The sequence below is a fragment of the Globicephala melas genome, chromosome 15 (genome assembly GCF_963455315.2).
Source record: "Globicephala melas chromosome 15, mGloMel1.2, whole genome shotgun sequence".
NCBI classification, from domain to species: Eukaryota; Metazoa; Chordata; class Mammalia; order Artiodactyla; family Delphinidae; genus Globicephala; species Globicephala melas.
Genome location: NC_083328.1, coordinates 44349283 through 44376770, shown reverse-complemented (window position 1 = coordinate 44376770; position 27488 = coordinate 44349283). Strand labels below are relative to the sequence as shown.

At 43.2% G+C, this 27488-nt stretch overlaps 1 protein-coding gene across 3 annotated transcripts in view; it reads right to left on the bottom strand.

Annotated features, from left to right (window-relative positions):
- The window catches only part of KIF16B (kinesin family member 16B), a 275553-nt gene that overhangs the window by 136994 nt on the left and 111071 nt on the right, over positions 1-27488 (bottom strand). For all 3 annotated transcript variants that reach the window (XM_060285362.1, XM_060285363.1, XM_030872530.2), the window contains exons 13-15: positions 9499-9618; positions 8312-8363; positions 6288-6425 (exon numbers count right to left, since the gene is read on the bottom strand). In XM_060285362.1, coding sequence (XP_060141345.1) covers positions 6288-6425; positions 8312-8363; positions 9499-9618 — 310 coding nt within the window. The remainder of the gene's footprint in view (positions 1-6287; positions 6426-8311; positions 8364-9498; positions 9619-27488) is intronic.

The window sequence follows — 27488 nt, the reverse complement described above, 5'->3', positions numbered from 1 at the left end:
CAAAGAAATAAAGTATACAAAAAAGAATCAAATATTACAACTGAAAAACACAGTAATCAAAATTTTAAAAACTCATTGGATGGGCTCAACAGCAGAATGGAGATGACAGAGAAAAGAAAACAACAGATCAGTTGAAATGATCTCATCTGAAAAGCGAAGAGGAAAAAAGTTTACAGAAAGGTAAAAATAAGTAATTAGAGCCTCAGGGATCTGTGGGACAATACTATAATATTAAACATTCATGTAACCAGAGTCCCAGAAAGAGAGATGAACGAGTATAGTGCAGAAAAACAATTTTTAAACAAATAATGGCTAAGAACTTCTCAAATCTGGAGAAAGATAGAAACGTACAGATTCAAGAAGCCCATTAACACCAAACAGGTAAACTCCAAGATATCCACACCAAGACACACTGTAAAGTCACCCTATGGGGATGTCGAGCTAAAAATGAAATTTAAAAAGGAGTGAGAGATCATGAAAACCAGATGTAATGATTCAAACAGGAGATGAAAGGGGTTTAAAGAAACTGACAAATGGTTGTCTCCTGCGCCAAAGTCTGGGGCAAGAATTTGTGGTTAGCCTTGGTCCTCATACTGACATGTTCTGATACAGGTGCATCAGAATCACCTGCAGGATTTATTTTATTAAAAAAAACCCCAAAACTAGATTGCTGGGCCCACCCCCAGATTTTCTGATTTGGCGGGTCAAGGATGCGGCTTGGCAATTTGCATTTTTTTTTTTTTTTTTTTTGCGGTACGCGGGCCTCTCACTGTTGTGGCCTCTCCCGTTGTGGAGCACAGGCTCCAGACGTGCAGGCTCAGTGGCCATGGCACACAGGCCTAGCCGCTCCACGGCATGTGGGATCTTCCCAGACCGGGGCACGAACTCGTGTCCCCTGCATCGGCAGGTGGACTCTCAACCACTGCGCCACCAGGGAAGCCCGAGAAACAGTTTGAAGATGGAATTGTATAGTAATACAATCCTACCTCAAGAAACAAGAAAAATCTCAAATAAACAACTAACTTTACACCTAAAGGCACTGGAGAAGAACAAACAAAACCCACAATTAGTAGAAGGAAACAAATCATAAAGATCAGGGCAGAAATAAATGAAACAGAAACAAAGAAAACAACAGCAAAGATCAATAAAACTAAAAGCTGGTTCTTTGAGAAGATAAACAAAATTGATAAACCATTAGCCAGACTCAAGAAAAAGAGGGAGAGGACTCAAATTAATAAAAGTAGAAATAAGAAAGGAGAAGTTACAACGGACACTGAAGAAATACAAAGCATCATAAGAGGCTACTACAAGCAACTCTATTCCAATAAAATGGACAATCTGGAAGAAATGGACAAATTCTTAGGCAGGTACAACCTTCCAAGATGGAACCAGGAAGAAATAGAAAATATGAACAGACCAATCACAAATAATGAAACTGAAACTGTGATTAAAAATCTTCCAACAAACAAAAGTCCAGGACCAGATGGCTTCACAGGTGCATTCTATCAAACAATTAGAGAAGAGCTAACACCCATCCTTCTCAAACTCTTCCAAAAAACTGCAGAGGAAGGAACACTCCCAAACGTATTCTACAAGGCAGGCCAACATCACCCTGATACCAAAACCAGACAAAGATACTACAAAAAAACAAAATAACAGACCAATATCAGTGATGAATACAGATGCAAAAATCCTCAACAAAATACTAGCAAACAGAATACAGCAATACATTAAAAGGATCATACACCATGATCAAGTGGTATTTTTCCCAGCAATGCAAGGATTCTTCAATATATGCAAATCAATCCGTGAGATACACCATATTAACTAACTGAAGAATAAGAGACATATGATCATCTCAATAGATGCAGGAAAGCTTTTGACAAAATTTGACACCCATTTATGATAAAAACTCTCCAAAAAGTGGGCACAGAGGGAACCTACCTCAACATAATGAAGGCCATATATGACAAACCCACAGCAAACATCATTCTCAGTGGTGAAAAACTGAAAGCATTTCCTCTAAGATCAGGAACAACACAGGGATGTTCAACTCTCGCCACTCTTATTCAACACAGTTTTGGAAGTCCTAGCCACGGCAATCAGAGAAGTAAAAGAAATAAAAGGAAAACATATTAGAAAGGAAGAAGTAAGACTGTCACTGTTTGCAGATGACGTGATACTATACATAGAGTATCCTAAAGATATCACCAGAAAATTACTAGAGCTAATCAATAAATTTGGTAAAGTTGCAGGATACAAAATGCACAGAAATCTCTTGTATTCCTATACACTAACAACGAAAGATAAGAAAGAGAAATTAGGGAAAAATCCCATTCACCACTGCAACAAAAAGAATAAAATACCTAGGAATAAACCTACCTAAGGAGGTAAAAGACCTGTACTCAGAAAACTATAAGACACTGATGAAAGAAATCAAAGATGACACAAACAGATGGAGAGATATACCATGCTCTTGGATTGGAAGAATCAATACTGTGAAAATGACTATACTACCCAAAGCAATCTACACATTCAATGCAATCTCTATCAAATTACCAATGGCATTTTTTATGGAACCACAACAAAAAGCCTTAAAATTTGTACAGAGACACAAAAGACCCCGAATAGCCAAAGCAATTTTGAGGGAAAAAAACAGAGCTGGAGGATCAGACTCCCTGACTTGAGACTATACTACAAAGCTACAGTAATCAAGACAATATGGTACTGACACAAAAACAGAAATATAGATCAATGGAACAGGAGGGAAAGCCCGAAGATAAGCCCACACACATATGGTGAACTAATCTATGACAAAGGAGGCAAGGATATACAATGGAGAAAAGACAGCCTCTTCAATAAGTGGCGCTGGGAAAACTGGATAGCTACATGTAAAAGAATGAAATTGGGCTTCCCTGGTGGCGCAGTGGTTGAGAGTCTGCCTGCCGATGCAGGGGATGCAGGTTCGTGCCCCGGTCCGGGAGGATCCCACATGCTGCGGAGCGGCTGGGCCCTTGAGCCACGGCCGCTGAGCCTGAGCGTCCGGAGCCTGTGCTCCGCAACGGGAGAGGTAACAATAGTGAGAGGCCCGCGTACCACAAAAAAAAAAAAAGAATGAAATTAGAACACTCTCTAACACCACACACAAAAATAAACTCAAAATGGATTAAAGACCTAAATGTAAGACCAGACACCATAAAACTCTTACAGGAAAACATAGGAAGCACATTCTTTGACATAAATCGCAGCAAGATGTTTTCTGACGCACCTCCTAGAGGAATGAGAACAAAAATAAACAAATAGGACCTAATGAAACTTAAAAGCTTTTGCACAGCAAAGGAAACCATAAACAAGATGAAAAGGCAACCCTCAGAATAGGAGAAAATATTTGCAAACGAATCAATGGACAAAGGATTCATCTCCAAAATATATAAACAGCTCACAAAGCTCAATATTAAAAAAACAAACAACCCAATCAAAAAATGGGCAGAAGACCTAAATAGACATTTCTCGAAAGAAGACATACAGATGGCCAAGAGGCACATGAAAAGCTGCTCAACATCACTAATCGTTAGACAAATGCAAATCAAAACTACAATGAGGTATCACCTCATACCAGTCAGAATGGCCATCATCAAAAAATCTACAAACAATAAATGCTGGAGAGGGTGTGGAGAAAAGGGAACCCTCTTGCACTGTTGCTGGGAATGTAAATTGATACAACCACTATGGAGAACACTATGGAGGTTCCTTAGAAAACTAAAAAGAGAACTACCATATGACCCAGCAATCCCACTACTGGGCATATACTCTGAGAAGACCACAATACAAAAAGAGACATGAACCACAATGTGTATTGCAGCTCTATTTACAACAGCCAGGACATGGAAGCAACCTAAGTGTCCATCGACAGATGATTGGATAAAGAAGATGTGGCACATATATACAATGGGATATTACTCAGCCATAAAATGAAATGAAACTGAGTAATTTGTAGTGAGGTGGATGGACTTAGAGTCTGTCATACAGAGTAAAGTAAGTCAGAAAGAGAAAAATAAATACCGTATGCTAACACATATATATGGAGTCTACAAAAAAAAAATGGTTATGAAGAAACTAGAGGCAAGATGGAAATAAAGACATAGACCTACTAGAGAATGGACTTGAGGATATGGGGAGGGGGAAAGGTAAGCTGGGATAAAGTGACAAAGTGGCATAGACATATATACACTACCAAAGGTAAAACAGATAGCTAGTGGGAAGCAGCCACATAGCACAGGGAGATCAGCTCAATGCTTTGTGACGACCTAGAGGGGTGGGACAGGGAGGGTAGGAGGGAGACGCAAGAGGCAGGGTATATGAGGATATATGTATGCATATAGCTGATTCACTTTGTTTTTTGTACAGCAGAAACTAACACAACAATGTAAAGCAATTATACTCCAATAAAGATGTTAAAAAAAAAACAAAACACATGCCCCCAATGTTCATTGCAGCACTATTTACAACAGCCAGGTCATGGAAGCAACCTAAATGTCCATCAACAGATGAATGGATAAAGAAGATGTGGTACCTATATACTATGGAATATTATTCAGCCATAAAAAGGAACAAAATTGGGTCATTTGTAGACACGTGGATGCACCTAGAGACCGTCATACAGAGTGAAGTAAGTCAGAAAGAGAAAAACAAATACAATATACTAACGCATATATGTGGAATCTAGAAAAATGGTACAGATGAACTGGTTTGCAAGGGAGAAACAGAGACACAGATGTAGAGAACAAACGTATGGACACCAAGGGGGGAAAGTAGGGGGGAGGGTGGTGGTGGTGGGATGAACTGGCAGATTGGGATTGACAATATATATACTAATATGTATAAAATAGATGACTAGTAAGAACCTGCTGTATAAAAAAAAGAAAAAAGAAAAAAAGAAGTTCTTGGGCTTCCCATGGCTCAGTGGTTAAGAATCTGCCTGCCAATGCAAGGGACACGGGTTCAAGCCCTGGTCCAGGTAGATCCCACATGCCATGGAGCAACTAAGCCCATGCGCCACAACTACTGAACCCATGCTCTAGAACCCACAAGCCACAACTACTGGGCCTGCGTGCCACAACTACTGGAGCCCATGCACTCTAAGGCCCGTGGTCCACAACAAGAGAAGCCACCGCAATGAGAAGCCCACACACCACGACGAAGAGTAGAGAAAGCCCACGCCGGCATCAACAAAGACCCAATACAGCCATAAATAAATAAATAAATAAATTGTTTTAAGTTCTTACAAATATTCCATAATACTGAAATTATTTCAAAAGAAAAAAAGACATGATACCAGATCCTGTATGTATAATTATAACTATTCATAAAAAGAATGTAAACAAAGTAATAAAATTATTAAAAGAAGCTACTGTGTTAAGGTTTTGCGTTTGAAGAGCACATTTTGAACTTCACAAATTCCTTTAAAGTCTTATTTCCCTAACAGCAGCAACTTTTAAGTCAATATATAGATGTTTAATTCAACAAGACAACAGGCATTTTATAAAGAAGTTCTCCAGGGCTTCCCTGGTGGTGCAGTGGTTAAGAATCCACCTGCCGGGGCTTCCCTGGTGGTGCAGTGGTTGAGAGTCCACCTGCCGATGCAGGGGACACGGGTTTGTGCCCCGGTCCAGGAAGATCCCGCATGCCGTGGAGCGCCTAGGCCCGTGAGCCATGGCCGCTGAGCCTGTGCGTCCGGAGCCCGTGCTCCGCAACGCCAGAGGCCACAACAGTGAGAGGCCCGCGTACCGAAAAAAAAAAAAAAAAAAGAAGAAGAAGCCGCTTGCTAATGCAGGGGCCAACAGTTTGAGCCCTGGTCCAGGAAGATCCCACATGCCACAGAGCAACTAAGCTCGTGCACCACAACTACTGAGCCTGCGCTCTAGAGCCCGCCAGCCACAACCACTGAAGCCCGTGCACCTAGAGCCCGTGCTCCGTAACAAGAGAAGCCACCGCAATAAGAAGCCCGCGCATCGCAACGAAGAGTAGCCCCTGCTTGCCGCAACTAGAGAGAAGCCCGCGCACAGCAACAGAGACCCAATGCAGCCAAAAATAAAAAATTAATTAATTAAAAAAAAGAAAAAGAAGTTCTCCAGCAAAAGAGAAAACAGCCTAATGAAGCAAACAGTCTTCATCCTTCTTACACCTAAAGTGTAATTAATTCTAAGATGCACGTGTTCCCCCATTACCTAACCAACCTGTTTTCTAGAAACAACACATACAAAGAACTCAGAACCAAAAGCCAATACCTTGATTGAGATGCGTGGCCTCCATGATCTGAACACCGTTCACAGAGCACTGGGACCCGCTCAGGGGAATCAGTGTCACCGTCCCCCCGACATTTTCAAAGATGCAATGCTCACTCTCCAAGTCGAGGCCGTGAAGAACTAAGATGGGAAAACAGAGGAAGAAAAGATTTCCTTTGGTATCTAGTGCAATGATTCCCAACCTTCATTTATTTTCTCATATTCTTTCTTTTCCATACAAAACTGTGAGGTGAACATTTATGTTTAGTGAGAAAACTGAACTTCAGCAGTTCCTGGCATCAACTGACAGACCCATCCCCTGAGTGCTACTCGGTGGGTCTGGACATCCCCTGTATAAGGGAGTATACACGTTCATTTATTTCATCCTCGGGGAGAAAACAGTTGAGTAACTTGTCTTAACTGAATACCACTGAGTCACTCCTGCTTCAGTCTAAATAACCTTCCTCCTCCAGTTACCCAAAGGTCACAGTAAAATGTAAGAGACAAAAAGGGCCCCGTGGTTCAAGGATTTCCTGTGACCTCCACACTTACCGCCACTGCGTTCCAGGAGCACGTACCAAAGGTAAAAGGTGAACACGACAGGGCATGGATCCTGGGAGGCCCAAGGAAGTCTGCAGAAGTCCTGAGATGACCCAGCCACAGCCTGTGCCGATTCTGAGAGAACCTGACCTCCACAGATCTCTCAGAGCACGTGGCTGCTCAGGGCTACCGACTCCCATCCGACCACCCTGAGCTGCTCGTGTGTGACGAGTGGCCAGGCATGGACATGAATGCCTGTCACACAAACCTACGTGATTTCAGGCCCAGTTCTTGGCCAGCTTCTCGGAAGCACAAGCCAACGGCTCCCACTACTCCCCTCAGAACTGCACTATTGGACTTTTCTGTTCACAGGAAACGTGTTCTTAGCCCTTACCGCATTTATAACAAACCCAAAGGTCACATGTATTGACAGTTTAATGGTGAGAGGAAGAGGCCTGACACCTAGTTTCACCCAAAATCAGCTGAATCCAAGGACTTCCAGGAACTGGTTTCTGGCTCTCCCAGATTCACTATAAATAGTAAATACACATAGGAAATGGGAGCTTTGGCCTGATTAATAGCTTACACTTGGCATGAAAGCAAGCTCATCGCCAGCAATTCTAAAAGCAGCTGAGAAGATATAATTCTTCCCCTGCCAATCCCCACCTTGCCACACACACATGCACACATGCACACGCACTCTACCACCGCCACATGCATTCCCTAAGTTATGCTACAATATAAAGCCTGGCAAGACCTCACCTGGGTACCTCACAAAGACTTTGGGGAAAGCCAGAAGTCTGTGTGTGTGGATGCTGTGTACGTGTGTGTCCTACTTTCTGTCCTCAGCCTTGCACAGGTAAGTGCTGACTGGGAAGGATTTCCCATCAAAGGGTCTTATATCTTTTATCTGTACCTGTTAGCATATTTCCACTGTGACAAGAGTAAAGTGATTTAACTAACAGCACACTTGAAAGGCGTGACTGAGGATAGAAGGCATGCAGGGTGGGGGAAAGGATTCACAGTCCCATTTTATTCACTAACTGTTCTGTGTTAGTCATTTGACCTGAGTTCAAAATAACAGAAATACACATACTGATCAATATTGTATTTGAAACGTTTTCTTTTTTATAATTACCTCAATGTCAGTCATTCCAAAGAAATTTATTAAATGATTTTTTAAAAGTCATTGGAGGACTTCCCTGGTGCTGCAGTTGTTAAGACTCCGCCTGCCAATGCAGGGGACACGGGTAAGAGCGCTGGGCCTGGAAGACCCCACATGTCGCAGAGCAACTAAGCCCGTGCACCACAATTACTGAGGCTGCGCTCTAGAGCCCGCAAGCCACAACTACTGAGCCCGCGCACCACAACAAAAAGTAGCCCCCGCTCGCCACAACTAGAGGAAGCCCGCACACAGCAACGAAGGCCCAACACAGCCAAAAAAAAAAAAAAATCATTGCGAAGAGGAAATGGACAATGATCCTCACCAATATCTTGTTCTGTTGAAGCATCTTCTCTACCAACATATGTCTGACCTTCCTAGGGAGAAAAGTCAAGCAAAATTTATTAATAAGAACATGAGGAATGATCTGTTTCTTCCTCTTCCATTGAAGCCCAAGCAAACTGGTGACGGGTGGGCGAGCTCTGTCCCGGGCAGGCCATAGCCTCAGTGCGACTGGAGTTCACTGAGGCTCTGTAACAACAGCCCGTTGTGTCCGAAAAAGGCCAGGACTCCTGAGGCTCAGGGCTCGACAAGGGTTGGGCTCCTGTTTTGCCATCAATAACCTGCCTGTGACAGCAATCTCACTGATGTTCCCAATCCCTTCTGACAAGTCTCTCCTCTAGTGGCCAGGGGTTTCTTTGTACCTAAAGATATGGCTTAGGATATATCTAAAGGAATTCAAAGCAAGCATTCAAACAGATACTTGTCTGCTGATGTGTATAGCAGCATTATTCATAATACCCAAGAAGTGGAAACAACCCAAATATTCATCCACGGACAAATAAAGTGTGGTACATACACTGGAATATTATCCAACCATAAAAAGGAATGAAGTAGTGATACATGTTACAGCATGGCTAAACATTATGCTAAGTGAAATAAACCAGACACAAAAGGAAAAATAAATAAATAAATATATATATATGGTTTAGGGGAGCCCTCAAAGCACAAGCGTAACACCATTGTCATTTGAAGTCATGGATCAGACAGAAGATACTAAGGTCAAGGTTACAGAGGCCACCACCGGTACTGATGTGGAAATTCTGCTCTCTTGACAGGGATACCCTGCTCGGGACCAGGCCCAACGATGTAGGCAAGAGACACAAGGGACCAGGAAACTGTATATACAACAAATCCCAGTTCGGGTGCTGGTAACTTTTCTTCCTCAGTCTGTCTGCCTTTTTGTTCCCTACCTCCCTCTTGCTGAGTCTACAAATTAGAGGGCAAAGTGAACGGATCTTCATTTAGCTTTAGGACTACATAAAACAGAAATTTCTAATACCACCGAATCCCAATGAACTTCTCAGAATCCCCAAAGGACTCAAGGATTTGTTGTATATTCTTCAGCGTCGTAGCTGCGTTCGTGGACACGGAGTATCGCACTAAACCTTGCAAGTGTCCACAGGGAAAGCTGCAACCAAGATGAGAATGTTCCAGGAGAGCAGTTTCTACCTTCAAATGATATAAGATGATGCCAGTGCTCAGAAGGTCGTCATCAATGCCAATTAAATGGGGCAGCTCGGAATCCAGAACGACCCCAATTCCTTCTTTCCTCAGGGCCAGGGTTTGTTCCTGAAATTACGAGGGAAAGAAAAGGAAAAGGTTACTTTGAGGAAAGAAAACTTCGTATTAGGTTCTCTTTAGAGTGCGAAAATGAACAATGTTTTATTTCTCACCAAGAAAACTGCAAGAAAAATGGATTGTAAGCTTCGTGTTGAAATCGTGGCATATGGTGGGCAAAGTGAGCTTGGAACATACAAAAAGCTCATAAAATGAAATAAATTTATTGCCTGATACAGATTCATATATATACATACATATATGTGTATATATGAATACACACATGCACACACACATATATATGAAGCTAAGCTCAAACCCTGCCTTCTTTAGGAAAGGTTCTAGGACCACTAGACCAGAAAGCAATCTTTCTCCCTCTTCAGCACCTTTATTTCACTTAATACCTAGAAGTCTCCTGACTTGTTGGTTCTTCTTTCCAGTTACTAGGGTCAAACTGCACATGGACCTGAAAGCAACCCTTTCCTGTGCATTCACTACTGTGCACCAGAGATAACTGACCCGCTGTGCCCTGCATCACCTTCTATCCACTGATCATTCCCACCTACACACAAATCTGCTACAGAGCTCCCATCAACCACCACCACCACCACCTCCCTTGGCCCTGCATCTCCCTCCAGCTGCCACCAATTTCTCTGTGCCCCTTTAGAGAAAACCACCTCCAAAGAGTTCCCTACTTGCGGTCCTCTAGTTTCCCCCCTCCGGCTCTCTCTTGAACCCACTTCCATGGAGTCTTTCATCCCAGGGACTCTAGTGTCTACAGTCACTCCCTTGATGATCTCATCCTGACTCCTGACTTGACCTGCAATCTACACAGTTGTCCCTGGGTATCCATGGGGGATTGGTTCCAGGACCCCCGAGGATACCAAAACCCAAGGATGCTCAAGTCCCTTATATAAAAGGACATCATTTGCATATATCCTACGCACATCCTCCCCTATATTTTCAATCATCTCTAGATTACTTATAATACCTAATACAACATAAATGCTATGTAAATAGTTGCAAACATAGTGAAAATGCTATGTAAATATTTGCTGGAGCATGGCAAATTCAAGTTTTGCTTTTGAGAACTATCTGAAATTTTTTTTTCTCTGAATATTTGTGACCGGCGGTCGGTTGGATCTGTGGATGTGGAACCCGCAGATACGGAGGGCTTGACTGTATGCTGACAACTCTCAAATCTCCAGGCAGATCTCTCCCTTAAAACTCCATCCTCGTGTATAGAAACCTGCCTGCCTCGGTATACCTGTGGGGCTACCAAGCAGGCGGCTCACACTTAACACCCTGAAAGACCAGCCCTGATGCCCCCTTGCCTCCCAAACCTGCACACTAGCCCTTCTCGGTAAACACCAATCTTCCTTACAGTTGCCTGGACCAAACATCAGGCTGTCCTTTGCTCCTTTCTCTAAACCCTAAGGCACTCGGTGTTGACTCCACCTTCAAAATAGGCCCCCAATCTGACGACAAACCACGGCACCACATTGCTGCCTGGCCCCAAGTACCATCACCCTCACTGGGATGGCCTCAGTAACCCTGGCCACACCCACTCGTGCCTCAGCCAGAACCCACGCTCTCCCTGTCAGCCAGACGGACGGCAGGGCAGGCCACTCCTTTTCTCGGGTCAATTACACGGCCTCCTCTTCTCTGAGTAAAACCCAAAGTCTCTGCAAGGGTCTACAAAGCTCCAAGTGACCTCACCCCTTGCTGACCTCCTGCCGCTTGCCCCCCACCCACTCCTCTCCCGGAACCCCAGCTCCTTGCTGTTCCTCAAACTTGCCAGCCAGCCCTCACCTCAGGGCTTTGGTCATTGCTGTTTCCTCTGTTCCCGTCTACTCCTTCTCTTCCCCTAGAGCGGGACTTCCCAACCTTGGCACCGCTAACATTTTGGAGCAGATGATTCTCCACTGTGGGGGGGCTGCCCTGGGCACTGGAGGACATTTAGAGCATCCCTGGCCTCTACCTACCAGATGCCAGTAACACACATCCCTCCTCCGAGGTTGTGACAACCAAAGATGCCTCCAGACACCGACAAGTGTCCCCTGGGGAACAAAGTGTGCCCCAGTTGAGAAGAACTGCCTTCAATTCATACATAACTCGGCCCTCATTTCCTCTGCGCAGAAGCCACCCTCCCCATCACCCCACACAAGAGAGCAGCCACCAACCTCTCTTGTCCTGATTTGTTTCTCTCTTAGCAATTATCACTCTATGACACGTTGTATACAAGTTTATCACTTGTCTCCTGACTAGAATGTCACCCGGTGCCTTATTTCGTGCCTGGCACAGAGGAGCTCCTCAATTAATATCTGTCAAGTGAATGAATGAGTGGGTAGATACTCCGAGTTCAGAGAGATGCAGGAAGGAAGGTCAAGAGCAATCTCACAAGGAAGAGACTGAGAGGCCCTTCACCATCAGGCCCATCTGCCCTAAGGCAAAAAAAACCCTCAAAAACCAGGCTTTGAGGCAATTCCCAGGTGGAAAACAGGCAAACCCCAGAAGAGTGAAGGTGAAAACTCCAGCCTTGAGGTTGGGCTGTGCTGAGTGGAGACTGGGGCCCATCTAAGAGCAGGACACTGTGCTCTGTGACCACAGGCTGACGAAAGCAGCAGAGGAGACAGCCCCGTGCTGCCAACGGGGGCCCCGGGTCAGAGATGCTCCGAGCGAGCCTCTTCCTCACCCACTCCTGCGACGGGACACACTGAGCACAGCACAGCTCTGGACTCCAAAGCCCAGAGCTGCCCGAAACAAAAGTGGAACTCTTCATATTCCTGGATCAAATAAATGGATTCTGTATCATCTAAATGTTAAAACAGTCTACATTCTCTAGCTGAAGAATTCAGAACCTCACAACCCTGCAGACAAGGGGACCCTGCGAGGTTCTGGGAAAGGGCTGGGGGAGAGAGAGAAGTCCCCAGCCTTCACCTCTGCAGACACTGGGGCCTCCACCGCACACACGCGGAGTTGGAGTCGGGCCAGAGGGCAATGGAGCGGAGCAAGGAAAAAAGATGGTTTAAAAAATAAATAAATAAAAATCACCACTTGAGGGAAAGCAATTTAATTTAACAACCATTAAATAGATACGCAGAGAAAATGACCAATGCATAACTTAACTTCAAGAAAAGGAAATGAAGCGTGGCACTGTTCTTCAATTACTTCTCTTATCAGACGGGCTTCCTCTCCGGGGCCCAGAACCTCAGGCTTGGAGGCCGGAGACCTCGTTCATCCTGATACGCCGCACCGAGGCCCTTGCAAATCCTGGCTACAGTGAGCGCTCTAAATAAACGAACCCCGACTCCTGCCTCTCCGACATCGGTAGAATTCGTGCTTTTCCTCTTGCCCATAGAGCTCAAACAGAAGTGGAAAGTCTGTGATTTTTCTTTTTAAAGATATATATTACACTGGAGAATTTAATCATACAGCCCCATCTCATGAAACAAGGCCTGCTAGCTCTGAACTGTGACCGCGCTGCACACACGGTAGGTGGCTCCTGGCCATGGACTGCTCCAGGCTTCCAGATCCATGTGAAAAGGAGAGGGACTGTTTCTCCTAAGTCCAGAGACATATGTATTTTCTTTCTGCATAAAAGTGGACAATAAACCAAAAGGGGGCGGGGGGAGGCAGTATTTTAAACTCTAATAGCTCCCACTCAAACTACAGAAACTGTTTTGGACTACATCCCAGTTTAGTTTGATATTCTTTTTTTTTTTTTAAACCCATTGAAAAGCACTTTTTCTTCCTTCCTTAAAATAAATCTCATAGACTTAGAAAATCATTTGAAATTCATAACTTCAGAGCCATTAGGTCAAAAGCATTACTTGTCCCCACCCATCCCCAACACACACACACAAACTCTCACACACACATAGACACACACACACACACACACACACACACACACACACACTTCCATACACAGAATGGGTAAAATCTGAATTAAGAAAAAGTCTCTCAGGATTGGGAATGGGGGCATATGAATTTATGATTAATGCTGCCCTAAAGCTCTATGACATTCAAGCTGCATTCACTATATGATATTATAAAAGTGTCACCTCATAAAACTAAAAACGGGAGTTTAAATCATTGTTCGAGTGAAAAAGTAATTTCAGACAAAAATATCTATCACTTATAAAATATTTATTGAGTGGCACCTACTGTCATACATAAATGATGAAATACCTCTTTGATAAGATGGAATACTTAACAGAACAGAGCTGGGGATCCCTTTCCCAACTCCAGGCACACGGGGTCCCAAAAAAAGAAAGTGGTCAAATATGTACAGCTGCACAGATTTTGTATTCAAACAAAGCTTCTGGCAACCAATATTTGTATAAAAAGGAAACTACCGCCTGACAAAAAGTATAAAAAGACAGTATCCACTCAAACATTATGTTCATCACATTTCCAAAAATATGTTCAATAAGTTTTTTTCAACCCCTAAATCTAAAACCTGTGTCAAGGGCTGAGATGGTGGCAGCAAATCCTCTGGTACTTGCCGGCGGTTCAGGTGAGTGGCCGGCAGGACTGCCCAGATCAAAGGGAGAAGCCACAAGGGCCTGGCTCATTGGGCGTGTCCCATATAACCCCCATACCCCTTCATTAGACTCAGCAGGAATCCTCCCTCTTTTCCTCACAATATCACATCCTTAAAATCCAGCACTGGGGACTTCCCTGGTGGTGCAGTGGTTAAGAATCCGCCTGCCAGTGCAGGGGACACGGGTTCGAGCCCTGGTCCGGGAAGATCCCACATGCCATGGAGCAACTAAGCCCGTGCACCACAACTACTGAGCCTGTGCTCTAGAGTCTGGAAGCCACAACTACTGAGCCCGCACACCACAACTACTGAAGCCCACGTGACTAGAGCCCATGCTCTGCAACATGAGAAGCCACCGCAATGAGAAGCCCGGGCACCACAACAAAGAGTAGCCCCCGCTCGCGGCAACTACAGAGAAGCCTGCGTGCAGCAGTGAAGACCCAACGCAGCCCAAAATAATTAATTAATTTAAAAAACGAACAAATATCCAGCACTGTGTCTGTCAAAATGCAACAACCTTCCTGAATAAAGAGGTGAAAATCAAGACAAAAACTTGTCAATAAGAAGCCTATGTTTCCCTTTCAAGAAGCCTTCCTGAGAGCCAGATCTTGCTTGGGAAATACTGGGAAAATTTTGGCGATGTGTCTGGCCTACCTGAACTAAGGGTTCTCAAAGGGCAGAAACTGTGCTTCCTCACACGGAGTACGTGGGGGGAATATGGTTCCACCAGGCACAGAGGAGTCACTCAAGAAGTGCTGATTATTCGGCACTGGAAGTCGTAAGTGATTCTAAGTTGTCAGAATTTTTCTGGTGGAAACTCAGTCTTTGAAGAATCATGTGCTTCCCTAACTAGGAGCGTTGTATGGAGTTGCCTCACAGCAGAAAGAGCACTTAACTTCTTCAAACCCGAGGCCAACAGCACTGATCAGAAGAGGAGGGGTCACCACAGCCAGGGCTTAGAGCACCTGCCCAGTGCGGGTATGAGGAGGAGGGAGGGGGTCAGGCAGACAGGAGGACTTTCATAAAAAATGAAATTATCCTTCCTCTAGCATAAATGCTTTTTAATTAAAAAAAAATTGTATGTGACTTCATTTGAATTTAACAGAAGGAGAAAAGCAACTGAAGTATTTGTTGAATTTCAACCAAATGTTTCTTCAGTACAACAGACACTTCCTAAAATATGCTTCTAAGTTAAGACGTTACAAAACACATTTAGAGGTTGACAGCACTGTGTCTGCATTTTTTCCTATGTGTTTTGGTTTTAAGTACCATTCCCCAAGCTTATAGGTGTCTGAGAATATCCACGTTCTGCCCTTGCACCTGAATGACACCGAAGCTGTGTCACTCTGGGTCGTGTTCATACCTCCTCTCTCACTCAGAATGTGGAGGAGGTAGTTGGCTCCACTCTCTTCAGAAATTAAATGCTGCACTAAGGAAATATGAAGCCAGTCTGACTTTTGGTCTATGGCAGATAATTCGGTTTTCTGCCTGGATGTCTGAAGATTTTTTCCTTTACCTTTGAAATTCAATAGCTTAATTAGGATAGGTATTGGTGTTAAACATTCTGTTCTCTGAATTTTCCAGTAACACGATACATTCTTCTAATCTGCAGACTCAGTTCTTTTGTTTGTTTCTTTTTCATTTCCTGAAAGTTACCTTGTTTTATATTCCATTTTCGGTTTCATATGCTGACTGTCTACTTCAGGGATGCCAATTATCCTTACAGTACATTGTCTTTTCATCTTTTAACTTCTGATTGCTTTAATGTCATGATCACTTCACTTGTGTTCACTGAGACTATCAAGCCTTTAATTTTTAGTAATTTGATTTCAGTGGCATCTATTCTTTCCTTTGGTATTTCTAATTTTATTTATTGGTCCTGCAGTGGTTGTTGTTTGGGACCTCAGTCTTTCTGTAGATCTGCAATCTCTCTTTTTGCATCTCATTCTCCTTTAATCATCTTGCTGTGTTTACTGAATTCACACTTTTCATTAACTTGTTCCACAGAATGAAACAACTGTAAGGACTTCCCTTCTATGCCTTGAGGTATGTTTTCATCTAGCTCCGGATGTTTTCTCTTTTACATGCTATATCCCCTTTTTTTCTTTCTCTTTGCCTATCCATCCATCCATCTATCCATCCATCCATCGCACCTATGTTTATATAACCGCCTTACTCTTTTTCTTCATCTGTGTGTGCTCAGGTGTATCTCTCCGGAAATTCTGCTGCTCCAACACAGGATAGGCAACTCCTTGACTCTCTTCCTACTGTTGCCCCATCTGTGATCTTTCTAGTTTGAAGACTGAGTGGGTCTGTGTTCTACCCACCGTTCTCTAGCCAGATTGAGTGACAGGGCCAGGAGGTCTCAACTGAGGCACGGTAAAGGCTTTGTTCGAATTCCTGGGCTCTGGCCTCTCTTAACAAAGGTCATTAAATATCCTCCACTGGGCGCCTTCCTCCTGCCTGCAAGGAGAGCCCACTGCAGTGGGAACACTGGCTCTCAGGTTCCCTGGTCTCAGAGACTCAGCTCTGCTTTCCACTTCATCCCAGTTGCCGCCATTTCTATGATTCCTCCATAAGAAGAGGAAAATCATCGTGTTCCTCCCCAGATCTGAGGGTGTGGGGAGGGCTTCTAGAGTCCTCACTGACTCAGCTCCTGAGGTGCAGGCCTAGGAACCCCACCCCGGCCTCCCCTCCTCAGCGGCCAGCTCACGGCCCTCTTCATTGGCTTCCTGTTAGTGAGTTCGTGGAGGTATTTCTGCTGTCATCTCTTCATTTCTTTGAAATGTGTGATGTCATCTCCAACGCCTATTCTCCGCAGTCAAGAACAGGTATTCAGCTGGCTACAAAAAGGAAGAAGACAAGGGTGCTCCAGGTGTGGGGGGAGGGGTCTCTTGAGCAAAGGTCTGGTGGCAGAAAACACGTGCACATACACAAGGGACCACTGGACATTCATTTAACCGATAAACTTGGTCTGGAAAAGCCAGGCCGATGGTCATTATTTGATTCAGAAACCGGGAAGGCACTGAGAATTTTGAAAACAGAAACTGGCTGATACTCAGAAGATGAACCTGGCAAGGACGCTCGGGATGACTAGGAATAGAGGGAAAAGGGAGGCGGAACTGGGATGGAAGGAATAGCTTGGTGGACGCCATGCAACCAATAGTTTAGACTGATGAACCTTAAGTAAAGACACCCTTCTCAACTGTTTTACGTATTCCTCGTAATGAGAAATAAGGAAATGGGGGGAGTTTGCAAGAAGATTTTTATTGCTAGGAAAACGAAATCCTGACAGTTCCCAGTAACACTTTCCAGACAGCTCACCAAGCGGATATCGTTGACATTAAAAATCGCCCACCGGGTTTCCCTGGTGGCGCAGTGGTTGAGAGTCCGCCTGCCGATGCAGGGGACACGGGTTCGTGCCCCGGTCCGGGAGGATCCCACATGCCGCGGAGCGGCTGGGCCCATGAGCCATGGCCGCTGGGCCTGCGCGTCCGGAGCCTGTGCTCCGCGACGGGAGAGGCCACAGCCGTGAGAGGCCCACGTACCGCAAAAAAAAAAAAAAAAAAAAAATCGCTCACCAATTTGACTAGCAAGTGTTGTCAAGTAATTTGCATGTTTCTTTCATAATATACAAATGGTAAATAGTCATTGTCAACACAAACCAATTAGCTCTGAAATCCTGAAAGTACACACATTGGCATTCACCCAGAAGCTACAGTTTCTCGTACATTCTCGTGCACAAAGAAAGAATCCTGTCCATCTAACAGAGGAAGGAAACAGCCACCAAGATTACCAGAGAGTCGATGAAGCTGTGCTTCAACCACCATCCCACCTTCCTCCACCCTTTGTTCATGTAACCTGAACCAGCGGTGATGAAAAGGAATAAGGATCTCCCCTTCACTTTCCTCCAGGAAACAACTTTTTATTCTTGCTATGCTCCCAGAGAGCATGGTGAGGTGAAGAAAAACAACATTTGCTGGCTAGAAGCATGTTCCATGTCCCTGCAAGGGCTGACTGGTAACACAGAAGACTTCGTGTGAGAGCTCTATTAATGCTCTTGGAATGGTAAAAGATTTTCTTAAACTACAAACACAGGGAAGGGAAAGAACAGCCTGTGAGAGTTCAGGACTGGAAATCTACCTACACTGAAAAGGTCTGGCAGGTACCACAGACCCAGAGAGGCCAGGGAGGACCAGGAATCAACCTTCATCAGAATGAGGATTAAGGAAGGAGATGGTTCTGGTGAGAAGGCAGAATTAGCAATCCACAGGTTGAAAAAAGAAAGGAAGGATCAAGTGGGTCAACCTAGAAGTCACCCTGTTCTTCTCCTTGCCTCTAACCCCACAGCCAACCATCAGCAGGTCTACCCGCATGGCAGCAAAATCATCCAGGACCTTCCGTCTCCACCGCCACTGCCACCACCACCTCCTGCCTGGTCTCTGACATCCAACTGTCCTTCTGCTTCCTCTCTTGCCAGCCTACAGTCTGTTCTCCATGCAACAACCAGAGCCTTCTTTCCAGAATGTCAAGAGGTCACACAGAAAACTCTACAATATTCTCATGCATTTGGAATAAAGTGGCACCAGCAGCTCACTTCGTCTGGCCCCTACCCACCTCTCCAACCTCACCCCCTCTACTCTCCACACGACTCCCAACGCTCCAGCCACAGCGGCTTCCTCATTCCCACTGCAGGGCCTTTGCACATGCTGCCCCCGCTTCCCTGGGAAAGTCTCCCCTAAATCTTGTGGCTGGGCCCTTCTTGTCAGTCAGCTCTTACCACACATGGTGCCTGCTCTCTAAAGATCAAAGACACCAGTAAGGTGGACAAGGTCCTTGCTCACGTAAAGCTCACCTCCTAGAGAGGAAGCACACCCCTCCTCCCGCCCCCCCCCAGGGACATTCCATCACTCCACCTGGCTTGCTGTTTTCAGAGCACTCCAGTCTATCAAAATTATGTATTAGTGTATTGTCTGTCTGCTCCTCCAGAAAGCAAATAGTGGCTCCAGGACAACACATCAAGCCCAGGGAATGAGAGAGCAAGCTGGGGTCAGTGAAAGGCAAACTACCGCTCTGACTCCAGGGCGGAGACTGTCTCTCACCAGTCCTATTTACACGTTCCCTGCCAGGCAAAAGCAGCTCCTGAACCTCAAAAGAATGCTTAAAATGGCCAGAATAAGTCAGAAGCTTATAAGGGAATGTTGTTTACATATGAATGGATTCCACAAGATAATCATCATAAATAATTTAACAAGTGTCCACAACATCTGTACCTAGCTAGCATCAGGAAGTTGATATCAGATTGGCACCTATTACATCATAAAAACTGAAGTAGGAATGCAAAAGCCTTGCTTTTTACAAGACTTTCAAACAATCCACATTACAGTACCTGCGGTCAAAAGAGACACACTTAGAACAGACGGAGAACAGTCCCGGACTCACTGGGGCAGAAACAGGAAGGGAAGAACCTGACTACCTCCTCACCTCCCCGGTACCAGCAAGCCGACATTTCCTGGCATTGTTGGGAGTCAGCCCCTAAACAGTAAATAGAATTAATATTGTCCCTTTAATGAACAGAAGCTCTTGGGGCAGTTCAATTTCCACTACACCTCCCACTGCAGAAACATCATTCTCTATTTAACGCTAAACAGCTAACTGCTGGCAGGCAGTTCAGAGAGATGCTATGTACATCTTTCTGATTAAACAGTCCTCCGCTGGCTGAGCAAATCACCCAGATGTCGGTATTTAAATTAGGCAAAATGCATAATACCAATTAAAGAAATTACGTGTGAAAATATGCAAGAGTAAATTTCCTCACATTAATATTTAACTAGACTTTTTAAGTGGAGCAGGGTCTTGTGAACACAAGTACCTTGGTATATTTGACCTAAACGGAAGCCCAAAATACTCAGGAGGGGTTCACCAGAAGGTTCTACAAGGGCATTTTTATACGGTACAAACTTGAACCCAAGGTAAGAAAGCAGAGTGAAAGGATCACTTTAAGTGGTGCGCTGTAACCCAGAAAGCTTCAATCTGACATTGGTCTTAAACTTCGGTCTTGTAAAGCTGGCTTGCTCGTTTCTTACCCACAGAAATACGTCACACTTGTCTCCGCCTCCAGCCTTTGCTCAAGGGATAATGGCTTCTTGGGACAGCTTTCTAGTTCTTTCCCCTCCTGAATCTTACCCATCCTCCCCCTCCCTGGGGAAACACGTAGAGCCACGGGGGACCCTTCCTCTCGATGACCACAGTTACCTGGCCCGATCACCTGCATCTTAGTCAAAAATGACTAGTGCCTTTATATCCATACACTGCTTGTTTCAACTGCTAAACCAGTAGGTCACTCAAGGAGTTTCTAAAACACCATGCCTGAGCCCTGCACTGGTCCTTTAAATAAGCATCCCATTTAAAGATGGACCCGGGTGTGGGTATTTTTTTACACTCCCAGGTATTTCACATCCATAATTTTCTGTATCCCCCAAAGCACTGACACCTCTGTTCTGCTGGGTGCACTCTGAGGATGCCCAAAGGGTAAGCGCTACAGTTTATCCTCCAGCCAGCTTCTTCTGCAGCTCATTCAGCTCACACTTACGAGCATCTGCTACTACTTGCCAGGTAAACTTAAAACTGTCTGCTAGATTACATAGAAAATGACTTCAGTTTCTGTTTAAAATGTTCATGAAGGGTATACAGACATTTGATTCGAGTGTGTGTGTGTGTGTGTGTGTGTGTGTGTGTGTGTGTGTGTTTGTGTGTGTTAGCTTGGGCGGCCACAACAAAATACTAGAGACTATATGCGACAGACAACAGAAATTAATTTTCCACAGTTCTAGGGGCTGGGAAGTCCAAGATCAAGATGTCGGCAAGGTAAGATTTATTCTGAGGTCTCTTCTCTTGGCCTGTAAGAGGCCACCATCTCACTGTGTGCTTACGTGGCCTTTCCTGGGTGTGTGCACACAATGGGGGAGAGAGAATGATAAGGCTACAGGCCTTTTGGATTAGGATCCTATCCTTATAACTTCACTTAACCTTACCGTAATTTCCTCCTAAATGCTCTATCTCTAAATACAGTCCCACTGAGGATCAGGGTTTCAACATATGAATTTTGGAGGGAAACAGTGCAGTCCACAGCAGGGTGTGTGTGTGTCTAATATATACATCATACACTTATAAATGCAGAATATATCATAAATGCAATAATTATATATGAGAAAGAGAGAAAAGATAAACAGAGAGATACTGAGCCTAACAGAGACATCGCAAATTAGAAACAGATTATTAACTCTGGGTAGTTTTTTTCTTTATATTTTTTCACTTCCCAAATTTTCTATAACAAACACACTTGTAAGTAAAATAATACAGGTAATAGACAACATACTTCCATATGAAACTTTTAAAACTTATTTCACTTAATTTATTCCAATTTATTCTATTTAAAATATATTTTACACAATCTCAAGTAATCTCCAAGGCTGAGTTTTATTGTATGTTATATAACATTCTGAAGATGGAATTCTAAAATGGTGAAACAAAAATGCATCAGCCAAAACTGAAAGCCCAGAAACCACTTCCCCAAAAGCCCTCAATATGGAAAATCTGCCCACAGCTAACATCATATTCCATAGTGAAAAGCTAATAGCTTTTCCTCTAAGATCAGGAACAAGACAAGGAAAAAGAAATAAAAGGCATCCAAATTGGAAAGAAAGAAGTAAAACTGTCTCTATCTGCAAATGACATGGTATTATATATAGAAAACCCTAAAAACTCCACTGAAAACGTGTTATAGCTAGTAAATAAATGCAGTAAAGTTTCAGGACACAAAATCAATATATAAAAATAAGTTGCATTTCTATACCCTAAAAACAAACTATCAGAAAGAGAAAGTAAGAAAACCATGCAATTTACCTTGCATCAAAAAGGACAAATTAACTAAGAATAAATTTAACCAAGGAGGTGAAAGACCTGTACACTGAAAACTATTGATGAAAGAACTGAAGATATAAATAAACAAAAAGATATCCCATGCTTGTGGAATGGAAGAATATTATTAAAATTAAAAGGTCCATTCCAACCAAAGCAATCTTCAGAGGCAATGCAATTCCTATCAAAATTCCAATGGCATTTTTCATAGAAATAGAAAAAATAATCCTAAAATTTGTATGGAACCACAGAAGACCAAATAGCCAAAGCAATCTTGAGAAAGAAGAACAAAGTAAAAAAGGCATTATGTTTCCTGATATCAAACTATATCACAAAGCTATAGCAATCAAAACAGTACAGTACTGGCATAAAAACACACACTTAGATCAATGGAACAGAATAGAGAGCCCTGAAATAAACCCACACACATATGGTTAATTAATTTATGACAAAGGCACCAAGAATATGAAATGGGGAAAAGACAGTCTTTTCAATAACTGGTGTTGGGAAAACTGGACAGTCACATGCAGAAAAATAAAACTAGACCTGTACTTTACATCATACACAAAAATAAGCTCTAAAGACCTAAAACCATAAAACTCCTAGAAGAAAGCACAGAGGATAAACTCCTTAACATCAGTCCTGGCATGATTTTTTGGATATGACAACCAAAAGCAAAGGCAACAAAAGCGAAAGCTCAAGATTTCACCACGTTACTCAGAACAGCATGTAACTTAAAATTTATGAACTCTTTATATCTGGAATTTTCACTTTAATATTTTCAGACTGAGGTTGACCACAGGTACTGAACCTGTAGAAAGCGAAATCGCAGATAAGGCAGGACTACTCTACATGAAAAGGTGTTCAGCATCATTAATCATCAGGGAAATGCAAATCAAAACCTCAATCAGACCCAACATCGTTCTCAACGGTGAAAAACTGAAACCATTTTCACTAAGATCAGGAACGAGACAAGGTTGCCCACTCTCACCACTATTATTCAACAGAGTTTTGGAAGTTTTAGCCACAGCAATCAGAGAAGAAAAAGAAATAAAAGGAATCCAAATCAGAAAAGAAGTAAAACTGTCACTGTTTGCAGATACTATACATAGAGAATCATACATACTATATACATAGAGAATCATAAAAATGCTACCAGAAATCTAGTAGAGCTAATCAATGAATTTGGTAGAGTAGCAGGATATAAAATTAATGCACAGAAATCTCTTGCACTCCTATACAATAATGATGAAAAACCTGAAAGAGAAATTAAGGAAACACTCCCATTTACCACTGCAACAAAAAGAATAAAATACCTAAGAATAAACCTACCTAAGGAGATAAAAGACCTGTATGCAGAAAACTGTAAGACACTGATGAAAGAAATTAAAGATGATAAAAACAGATGCAGAGATATACCATGTTCTTGGACTGGAAGAATCAACATGGTGAAAATGACTATACTACCCAAAGCAATCTACAGATTCAATGCAATCCCTATCAAACTACCAGTGGCATTTTTCACAGAACTCGAACAAAAAATTTCACAATTTCTATGGAAACACAAAAGACCCCAAATAGCCAAAGCAATCTTGAGAAAGAAAAACAGAGTTGGAGGAATCAGGCTCCCTGACCTCAGACTATACTACAAAGCTACGGTAATCAAGCCAGTATGGTACTGGCACAAAAACAGAAATATAGATCAATGGAACAGGATAGAAAGCCCAGAGATAAACCCATGCATACATGGTCACCTTATCTTTGATAAAGGAGGCAAGAATATACAGTGGAGAAAAGACAGCCTCTTCAGTAAGTGGTGCTGGGAAAATTGAACAGCTACGTGTAAAAGAATGAAATTAGAACACTCCCTAACACCATACACAAAAATAAACTCAAAATGGATTAAAGACCTAAATGTAAGGCCAGATACTATCAAACTCTTAGAGGAAAACATAGGCAGAACACTCTATGACATAAATCACAGCAAGATCCTTTTTGACCCACCTCCTAGAGAAATGGAAATAAACATAAACAAATGGGACCTAATGAAACTTCAAAGCTTTTGCACAGCAAAGGAAACCATAAACAAGAGGAAAAGACAACCCTCAGAATGGGAGAAAATATTTGCAAACGAAGCAACTGACAAAGGATTAATCTCCAAAATATACAAGCAGCTTATGCAGCTCAATATCCAAAAAAACCAAACAACCCAATCCAAAAATGGGCAGAAGACCTAAATAGACATTTCTCCAAAGAAGATAAACAGATTGTCCACAAACACATGAAAGGATGCTCAACATCACTAATCACTGGAGAAATGCAAATCAAAACTGCAATGAGGCATCACCTCACACCAGTCAGAATGGCCATCATCAAAAAATCTACAAACAGTAAATGCTGGAGAGGGTGGGGAGAAAAGGCAGCCCTCTTGCACTGCTGGTGGGAATGTAAATTGATACAGCCACTATGGAGAACAGTATGGAGGTTCCTTAAAAAACTAAAAAGAGAACTACCATATGACCCAGCAATCCCACTACTGGGCATATACCCTGAGAAAACCATAATTCAAAAAGTGTCATGTATCACAATGTACACTGCAGCACTACTTACAATAGCCAGGGCATGGAAGCAACCTAAGTGTCCATCGACAGATGAATGGGTAAAGAAGCTGTGGCACATATATACAATGGAATATTACTCAGCCATGAAAAGAAACAAAATTGATTTATTTGTAGTGAGGTGGATGGACCTAGAGTCTGTCATACAGAGTGAAGTAAGTCAGAAAGAGAAAAACAAATACCACATGCTAACACATATATATGGAATCTAAAAAAAAAAAAAAAAAAAAAAAAGGTTCTGAAGAACCTAGGGGCAGGACAGGAATAAAGATGCAGACGTAGAGAATGGACTTGAGGACAAGGGGAGGGCGAAGGGTAAGCTGGGACGAAGTGAGAAAGTGGCATGGACATATATACACTACCAAATGTAAAACAGATAGCTAGTGGGAAGCAGCTGCATAGCACAGGGAGATCAGCTCGGTCCTTTGTGACCACCTAGAGGGGTAGGATACGGAGGGTGGGAGGGAGACACAAGAGGGAGGGGATATGGGGATATATGTGTAGGTATAGCTGATTCACTTTGTTATACAGCAGAAACTAACCAACATTGTAAAGCAATTATACTCCAATAAAGATGTTATTTAAAAAGAAAAGTTTAGGAGAAACCATAAACGTAATTCCAATGTTGTTTTAATGAGAACAGTGTTGAACACTAGCCGATTCCAACCTCAACAGCCCTGTGGTCTTATCAAAACCCCGGATCGGTGTTAGATTTTACTTTAATTAATCTAAGGAACCAGTTGTCTGGCATCAGCAGACATTTTTTAAATGTCATGGCAGCCCTCAGGACTGTGACGGTGCCGGGTGGCAGCTCTCCTGTACCATCTTGATTCCATTAACGCTGGCCCATGGGAACGTTCTACATCTGCAGCCTCATATGCCATAATGACGCCATCAATTCATGCTTTATTAACCCAAGTAAAATACAGAAGGGTAAAGCAACGGAAATCTACAACAATTATAACAATCTCTCAAAACACACTGTACCCTTAATTTAATTCAAAAAACACAGAGAGACAGAGAGAGGGAGAGAGAGACAGAATATGTCTACCAGCCTCTGGTTAGCTAAAAAGTCCATGGATTCTAAATGCTGTACAAGGAAAATGTTGACCTAATTCCCAGAGATCATACTCCTTAAATCCTAGGTATTGTACCAGTTTAGGCTTAAGACATCAGTAGGCACGCTAGGTGGAATGGTGGATTCCTGCAGACTTCACAGGCAGGGCAGCAACTGCTCCCAAATAAAACTTGCAGGCGAACTTGAGAAAATATTAGGAGTCCAAAACAAAAAAAAAAATCACCCCTACACCGGATTAAATCCACCCACATTCACCAACTCTGTTCTCACATTACCTATTAAGAACAAGAACCTGGACTTTTTAAACTTGGTTTTCAGAGTTGCAGCACTCCAGCACGGGGCAGACACTCAAACGCAAAACAAATCCTCCCTTGGAAACTAAGCAGCACTTTAAATCCTTCAAATCATGGACTGCACTTGAAAATGGGAAAACAAAAAAGCGTTTAATGCATCTCTTTAGGGGCTTACCTGATTTACATTAGATGTGGGCCACCTGGAACATCTTTTCATTTTTTCTTCCTCTTGTTCTAAAAGATTTACTATGACCTAAAAATTCTACTCTTCAATAAGACAGTAGAAGAAAGTTGCAGATAAGTAATAAATCACAGAGAATCATTCTGATGTGAATATATTCCAATGTTTTTGATCACCTTCTTGAATTAAGATCAGAGACCTGCCCCCAACTCACTAATCATGGCAAGAGGGGTGAAGGGATCCTAGAGGGTAACCTGCAATTTCACTACAGAAAGAAAAGGTGTGCTGAAACCTACAATGGAAAAGTCCATTAAAAATGTCCACCGCAAGTTCAAAGCTCTAACAAAGAGATCTGGCTTCTGATGCAACTGCTAAAGCCAGGGGCTTCCACTCTCACTTACGTCCATTGTAAAATGCAAATGAAAACACAGAAACAAATGCAAACTAACAAACACTTTGGAATTCAGAAATATTGGCGGTAATGGGTCACATCCTGAGATATAAACTTCTATCGGTAAACTACGCACAGGTAAATTGTCTGCAAAAAAACAGCAAGGTCAGACAGAAAGACTGCCTCTCCATTCCCCCACGGCCAGTCCCTGGCAGGAGGAACCTCCTTTCTGAAGTAGCCTAGACTATTTCACCATCCCAAGCCAACCATCCCCGTCGCTAGCTCTCCTTCTGCATCAGTTGTACCCACAGCCAGGATGGAAGGAAGAGCCACTGCACACTGTGTCTTGGCACGTGCTGGAGGTGACAGGAGAGACAGAGGGAGCCAGAGCTTCCCATGCAGTGTCATGCTGCGTTTCTGCCAAGATGAAACACGCAGATGTTTCCATTTATTCTGAATAAATCTTCCTTTAAGCCATCCCATAAAACACAATGGGAATATGCCATCCCTCTTCAGAAAGGCAAGCTCAGCTAGGACAAACAACTGAAAGATCAAAGAATTTAGCAAAGGGCAGTCCACTCAGACCAGTCCTTCAGCTCGTGTCTGGCAAAGAATTCTAACAAGGAAGAAGGCAGGCAGTGTTGGGAGCCAAAGAAAATCCCCAGCCAGGTAAAAGCAACAACAAACAACAAACTCAAGTGACCGCAAACATAAGCAGCAACAACATCACAACGTAAACCAACACAGACCAGCATCACAGACAACAAACAAGCAACAGGAGTCACAACGAGAGCCAACACCAGGGACCCTCCCTGCAAAATGTAAAGAATGAAGAGATGAAAACAGTGTAGG